The 8,102-nt window shown below is 43.2% G+C and overlaps 1 protein-coding gene across 1 annotated transcript in view; it reads left to right on the plus strand.

Annotated features, from left to right (window-relative positions):
• Positions 1–4,174: 4,174 nt before the first annotated feature.
• CFAP54 (cilia and flagella associated protein 54) overlaps positions 4,175–8,102 on the plus strand; it is a 112,147-nt gene continuing 108,219 nt past the window's right edge. Inside the window, exon 1 of the mRNA XM_027679928.1 lies at positions 4,175–4,377. Within this exon, the coding sequence (XP_027535729.1) occupies positions 4,175–4,377 (203 nt within the window). The remainder of the gene's footprint in view (positions 4,378–8,102) is intronic.

The raw sequence follows: 8,102 nt of genomic DNA on the forward strand, positions 1-8,102 counted from the left end.
TTTGTTAATCTGTGTTCCATATGTCAAAGACCATTCCATTGTCTGACAAATTTTGTATACTGCTCACTGACAGGAACAGTATTGGACTATTTTACAAATATGCATCACTGTCTCAGTAAAGGACTGGAATCGCTGGTTTTTTTGAAAAGTTATCTGTATTGTGTTCTAAATAAGCCATTTCCACCATCTTTTCACATTTCTCTACCTTTGCAATCAGACATGTATCTTAATTCAGGACATGTTTCTTCCTGGTACAGCAAAAAATACACAAATGCTGTCAAAACATGACAGTATATCTCTCATCTCCTTACTAACTCTTCCATTAAAAGGTAGCAGGTAGCCCTTAGATAAGGCTAGGAATTCACAAATTCTGATTGAATGTAAAGGCAGACTTAAGTAAGGCATCTGAGTCTAAAGACACTATCAGCTGCCACAAGCAGCATTACCAAACAGCCCTAAAGCATGAAGGCGGGAAGGAAATGATGACAGTATAATCTCTCATAGGTGCCCATAAAAGCCCTGTATTCCCATATCTGTCTCATTAGCTGTAGGTATAGACAAGTGCCACAGGCTGCAATAGCAATAAACATGCAGGTCTGCTGCATGTCTCTGCTTCCTCTACAGTTAGTTATTTAAAAGGTACATTGATTCCAATGTGTGTTTTGCCTCTTGTAAGCTCAGTACAAATTCTCCCTTCGTCACATTTATAAAGTGCCAGTACTCCTGGCATTCAGCAACTTAGTTCATCTCTTTCAGCTATCTGACGGCTTTTTAATGACCTTTATCAGGTAACTTAGAGCTACTATTTTGTAACATATCTAATTCCCCTATACCATCTGAATAGCAAATGCTATACTGTCATATAAGACATTGTGTTTCCTTGACCTTCTTTTCCTTGACTAACTCACAAACTGAATTTCTCTGTAAGAATCAGCACACATCTGCCACTGCTTCTTTCTCTAGATTTACTTCTATTTTTTAAATCCAACAATGCACTCCTACTCAAAGGGGGGATTCCCTACTGAAAGTGGATTCGCACTGGCACTTAGGAACAGGCAGGCATACTGCAAGTACAGTAAATGCAGATCCCAGTTCTTAATATGCTAGTACATAAATATGTTAAGCATTATTTTAAAGTGTCATGTCTTCATTAGCCTAATAGCCTGAAGATGCTAAGTGATGGCCCAGAACCACTTCTACTCAGACTATTTTTCCTGAAAGCATCAAGGAAGAGATGACATAAATGTGGCTCTTTCAAGTCTCTGAGGACTGTCATGTTGCCCTGCAGAAGTCTGGTAATACAGCATCCATGACCACCTCTTATCTCTGAATATCAAACAGCAAAATCTATAGGCACCATAATTCAGGTGTACCTTTCCTACAAGCACCTAGGAAGGGATCTGAACATGCATCTCAGAATTATTCATAGGAAACAGACGTCTACTGATGCACTAAATAGGGCTCAGCAGACATTACCTCAGCTCCTGTGCCTAGATATCACTGGACACCCTTCCTGCCCAGCTCTGCTGTGATCATACAGTGTTTCCCCCCTTTGTCTGCTCTTAGTAACCACTGCTGTTCACACAAGTGGAACATGAGAAGTAAGCAGGCAGCTTGATGAGTTAACAGCAAAGTTTTTCCCCTTTCCAACTCAAGCATACTCGTGGTCCTATAGCCATGAGAGCAGACACTTCCAATATGGGGTTTTACTAAGTTAACTCTTTGTGGGTTCTTCTGTTTCTGAGGCAGCTTTCTCCTATCTGACCTGGTGGTGTTAAATCACAGGTTGCTATAACCTCTCAGCTTGGTTCAATGGATTTACCTAAATTCCACTTATTGGGAGTCTCTCTGTGCCAATGCTCCATAATCTCACTTACTTTCTCCCTAATGTTACTGTAATTCAAATTACTATCTAAATGTTCACCTACCAATGATGAATAAATCATTAGCCTTCCAATCAACAGATCATGTTTTTTTAGGGTGCAGGGATGTATGTAATTCAAAAAATTGCTATGAATTTTCCAAGTCTAAACTTAAGTTTTTGAGGAAATTATCCTCTCTGTTACAACTTCAGTAGCCATCAGTCTCTTATTGTTTTGCACACACCAGGTTCTTCTCTGTAAAGATCAGATTATACAAGCTGAATGCTTCTGAAGAATCTATACTCTTTCCAAAGTTAAAACGTTCTATTTATTTACCTAAAAGCCTTTTTGTCTTTGGGACCCACTGAATGTCCGACCCATTAAATGGAGGCTCTTTGAAGTGTAAATTTGAGTCTTTCCCAGCACAGTAAAATAGGAATCAATATTGTAAGCATCCGGAATTGAAATGACACACACACTATAGTGTTTGCTGCGGTGTAGTTCCTTGCTATGATCCACCCTGGGTGCTGAGAGGGTCAGAACTGCCCTCCTTACACTAAACCTCTACGTAGCATGGAATGCACACTTGCACCCTGTCGAGCTCACACGTGAATTTTAGACTGAACACTCCATGTGTGACCAGCTACGCCCTGGGTAACCTCACAGTGGTTAAAGCTTTATCTTTACATAGTTCTGTAATCTCTCCCTTTGGAGAACGGCTATACTCCCTCTCTCTGTTTTCTTTGACTCAGTTTGTTTCTATGGCTGAAACACTAATCCGAATTGCAAATATTACACTCATGCCATCATCTGCTAGCAAAATATTAGAGACATGCAAAGTTTTACTGAGCAGTCTCGTTTCCAGTATCTCAAGTTCCCCTTGAAGCTTCTGGCACTGCTGGTTTGTGAAGCGCGGTCTCTGCAATTCGTGAATGTGAAGATCAGCCCTTTGGGATGCAGCACCACCTAGTGAGGCAAACTAGCTCAGAACTTCATAGGGACTTGAAACGGATGCCACCAGCAGTACTCACGGTGGCACAAGCTGCCTTTCACAAGAGGCCGGTGTTTATTAGTCATCTGGAATCCATCATAGGGAGCTCTTTGGTTAGCATGGCAAAGCACGGGCAAAATCTTTAAATGTAGCAGTAACTGCTCTCCAAGCCAAGTTCTCATATTTCATTTGTCCTGTAAAATTTGCTTCTGTACCCAGTGATTTTTAAATCCCTGCATCAACACTTTTTTGCTGTATCTTTTCATTGCAGGCTTCGTTTTCTACTACCTCCACAGAAATGTGAGGAACCCATTTCCTCTTGCATTCAGCCTAAATTGCTCCCACCTAAATGGCATAGCCATTGTCACTGGAATTGACTTCATGCATACGAATTGCCTGTAATGATTCCTTCTAACATCTTCCCATAGTCGCACAATACCTGTTGGGCGTGGATCCACACAACTCCCAGCAGGTGGGATACAATACAAAATCAGTGTGTAAAATGAGTCAGACGCGTTAGTCATAAGTTAATTAAAATTTCTGCATCTTACCCATAATATGTAGATGATTCCCATATCGTTTATTTGGCCTCGCTAATGCAGTATTTTCTGATTCCAATCATTCATCATACTGATGCTGTATCTCTCCAGTTGTTCGAAGGGTAGTTCCTTTACTGTCATCTATGAATTCCTTGGATGAGTTTTTCAAGTACTTCTTTGCCTTATTCCTCTCTGTTGATCGTTTTCCATTCAATGTCAAGAAACTGCCTCCAGTTGGCCCTGGCTACCGGGACTCACATTTCTAAGCATTCACTTTCATGTTTTCAATTAAGCTGTCCCTTATGCTCATCGTGATGACGGACATGGCAACGGAGCCGGTTTCCTTCACATCCCTCCAAACCTCTTTACCATGTGTCTGTAATGAACTTCAAAACACATAGGTTGCTATGGCCACCTTCTAGATCATAAATATGGCTGTTATTTCCTAGCTTGCCACCTTCTTTTTGTTTAATAGCCAAATATAACCATTAAGAGGGTAAGCACACTTTCATCTTTTTTCCATAGCCGTGCAGTAGGCAGGCTCAGTGGCACAATCAGTCAGTTCAAAGTGACATCCCTGGTGAAATACGATGTTGTGACCCTTGAGGATGGTTCTATTCAGGAGTAAGAGCTGGACTCGCTGATTCCTGTGGGTCCCTTCCAGCTCAGCATATTCTGTGATTCTGTCCCTCCCGGCCTGTCCGGCAGTGGCCCCTCGGGGCCGCTGCCCGCGGCCGTTGCCCGGCGACGGCTGCGCGTCCCCGCCGTGGCCGGGCCGAGCCATGGCGGACCCCGCCGCGCCGCCGCTCCGCGCCGCCGGCCCGCGGCCCCCGCCCGCCGCTTCCTTCCGGGCCGCGCCGCGGGGCAACCCGGCGGTGAACAGCTTCGAGGCCGAGCTGCGGGGTGCCCTGGGCCTCCTGCGGTGGCTGGGAGGCGCGGGGGCGGGGGAGGCCAAGCCGTCGCAGCACGACCTGCACCGCCGCGGGTAGGGCTGCGCCGCCGCCCTTTGTTCCCGCGTCGCCGCCCGCTCCGGGAGCCGCTTGCCATTCCCCCTTCCCCAGCCTCAAACCCCCTTCCTCGGCTGCACCCCTCTGCTCTCTTGCTCCAGTCCAGTCCCCTCGGCCGCCCCACGGGGCTTTCCACGCCGTCTCCCCGCGACTCTCGGGCTGCCCTTCCCGGCCCCCTCGCCTCTTCCGGGGTTCCCCCTTACGCTGCATCCCACGGGCTGGGCAGCACCTTCCCTCATGCTCGCCCTGGACTGGGAGCTAGCCAGGAGTTTGTTCACCCGGTCAGCTTTACCAGCGCTGAGCCAAAGCACCGGTAATCCGTTTCCTTTTTTTCTTCTTTTTTTTTTTCATTTTTTAAAACCCCTTCAAAATCTGAAGACAGCCCCTTTTTTCAGAACTTCCTAGAAGTCAATGCTTTAGGGAAAAAGCACAAGGTGTTGTGGAAGTTGGCAGCCACCACTGTTGGCTCCATCAGAGTTGCCTGAACTTGCTGGTAGGAAAATCCCTTCATAGTGCTGGAGCAATTGGCAGAGCACCAGTGTGTGAGGCTGCATGCGAGGGTGAACACTTGTGGGCACGTACATGCCTTTAAAAGATACACTTGCAGTAGGGCTACACGAGGGTAACACCACACAGCTCTTTTTGTGCATATGTCTCTGTCTGCGTGGGTATATTTTTATACACATATGTGCGGGCAGAGCATATGGCGAGTATAATAGTGCATATTTGTTTGCCTGCATACATGCATATCTGTGGGTATGCATAAATCTAGATTTTGTACTGCAGTTAAGATAGAGCAACTGGAATGGGTGTATGATTCATAGTGCTTGCATATGTCTTTTACAGACTGTGCATTTCTCATGTAGCATTTAGGTACATTGTGATATAAGAGCTCAACTGGTTCTTTTAAGATGAATAGTTAATTTTCTATTGTTATCCAAACAGTGCTCTATTCTAAATTTACAAGTCTTTAACACAAAACCCACAAATTTCTCAGGATATCAAAAGTTCCTTCAAAAAGAGCACAGGAATTAGGTTACAGGGCGGTTACCTTGTCACTTAGGTGCAGCTTCTACCCTTGCATATTTCAGTCGGTAGTTTTCCTGGATGTAGTCCACAAATGACCCTTCTCTAAAGGATCTGTTTACATTTTCAGAAGGTACTCAGATTCTGCAGCCTGGCATGTGTCTGAACTGGAGATCTTAATTTTCTAAGGTATCTGGATTACTAATTTATTCATTGTCAGATCTAGGCCTAAGGTGTATCATGCAGGTATCAGTCTCCAGGTGTTTTGAATCTCAGTATCTTTTCATATTGCTTCAGCAGCTGATTTCAGTGTTTTGCAACTTTGAAGGCTTTCTGTAGTTCCAGGCCTTTTTGTTTTTGCTTTGGCTGATCTGTATTATTATTTTAAAAGTTATCCTCTCTAGGCCTCCTTTGCTTCTTCAGACACCACCAAAATTGCCAATAATGAATCTTCTATGCATTCTTTGTATCTTTGGCTGGGAGATGGGCATGCTGAGTCTTCCACTTTGCAATGGATTGCCAAATTATCAGTTTTTGTAAACAGGGTCTCCAGGCCTTTCTTTACTTTACCCTCTCAAATATTTTGACCTAAGTAGACTCTGTCTTATTCAAACTGGTATTTTGTGAATGTGACCCATGACCGTGTATAACTCAGTTGGCAGGAGAGCATTTTCACATCTGAAGAAATCTACAGTGTCCGTCATGGAGAGGAGAACTAATGCTACCAAGGTCTTGATCCCAGAAGACACTAGTGGTGATGATCCCTACCAAAATTCCTGGGCACTGAGAATGTTGTGTGACATGAAGCTCCCAGTAGCTCTGCATCCTCAGGTGTTCTTCATTTGTATAGGGACAGAGGTAGAAGACTGGAATTCTGGTGAATAGCATATGTTCAGGCAGCTAGCAAAGTCATAACTATTTATTTGTTTTTGTGAAATTTCAGGGTTGTTTCTCCCTAGCCTTTCATTGTTTGATAACTCAAAATTGGAGCATGTGCTGCTTGCAGAACCAGCCTTACTCTTGTTGTTCCTAAAAACTTCTTAAGGTAATGGCTATTACAGATGCTTTCCTAAATGCTCTAAATACTTCATGCTGTGTCATTTGTCAGTCTACTTCTCCTGGTCTGGGTTGAGATCAAAGTGTTCTTGTTATTCAAGGAGCAAGAAAACCAGCTTCCACATGGCGAGTATGTTCAGTTTTGAAAAATAAAATTATCAACTTCATTCCTCCAATGCTTTCAGCCTTTGGTGTTGATAGGTCAACAGTAAGGCCATAATTTAGGCACTTGCAATGTTCTAATGTAAAACAAAAATTACTGAGGACCTGCCCTGGAATCACAAATCTTTTCAACCAGGAGTAGCAATCAACAGTAATTTTTCCTCAACTAAACAGGAAGTTGTTTTACCCCATTTCTCATGGCAGCAGGGCCATAAAGACATTACCTTGAACTATGGATTTTATCTCATGTTGTATGGCTTAGCCACCCTTATTTATTTATCAGTATCAGAGAATCCTTTACGACTTGTAGTAAAGATTTTAGCCATGAGGGCCTTACCCTGTGCACACTATTATGGGTGAACTGTAGGGACATTTTTTCTGTTTTTCATAGAATGGCTGGGAATAAGGAAATTTCACCTCTGAGCTCCAACAGCTCAGTGTTTTTTTAAGAATTCACTTGCTTAACTTGTTACTCTGATGTCCTACAGCCTGTTTAAAGGAAAGGCCGATGAGCTGTTTGGGAAATGTCTCACTCCCCTCCTTTGTCTGTGTCAAAGAAACATTGTGTCACGAACTCGTTTCCCCTATTCTTCCCAATGAAGTTGAAAAGTCTGGTCAGATATGTCACTACTTTGCCAAAGTAGTTTCTTACAGATTTGTTGCTCGTTTATTACATCTAAGAATCTCCTATGTTAATATGAGCATTTGAAACAAAAAACAAAGATGACCTTCACTGGGGACTTTCCAGCTGATGAGTCTAATAGAAATGTATCAGTCTCACCTTTCCAGAGCTTTATCCACAGTCATTCTTACTATCCTTTTTCCCCCTTCTTCCCACCCTTCTCTTCACCCCCATAATATCCATCAAATCTCTCTTTTCCTAAGCTTGTTCCTTTGATAGTTCAAGGGAACTCTGCTCAGATGCCTGACAGATTCCTTTGCTTTGGAGCCTCTTTGCGGATACTAACTAGTGTGGAATACTTCTCTCAGTATGAGAAGTCAGTAACCACCCAGCCCGTTAATTGTTATGGGTGGACCAGGAGGGACTCAGTCCCATTTGGAAGATGCCCTTCATTAGACTGGGCTATGGTTTCCTTCAAAACAATTCACCTTTAAAATGCCTTAGAACATTTTATTCAGATTGTTGCTTTTGGCCTAGTTTGTGCTGTTACTGCATTTTTCCTTTAGGATACACCTCTAGAATGTCCTACTTATTTCTCTGCTGCTTACTTTCAAGAACTGAAAATTGTGCTGAGGTGATACTTTTAGGGAAAAAAAAGATTATGATTGTTGCAATTCTTTGTTGTAAAGATCATTTTGACAAGCTTCTTATAAAGCCATCTGTTTCACCTTGAAATGTGAAGGTGGTTTGCAGCTTTCTGTGTGGAAAAGATGTTACTTATTGTGCTTTTTTTTATTGGGAGTGTTCTTACAAGCTGAAATGAGGAGCTGTATGAGA

The sequence above is a fragment of the Neopelma chrysocephalum genome, unplaced genomic scaffold (assembly GCF_003984885.1).
Source record: "Neopelma chrysocephalum unplaced genomic scaffold, ASM398488v2 Primary Assembly neopelma1_59, whole genome shotgun sequence".
In the NCBI taxonomy this organism is placed as follows: Eukaryota; Metazoa; Chordata; class Aves; order Passeriformes; family Pipridae; genus Neopelma; species Neopelma chrysocephalum.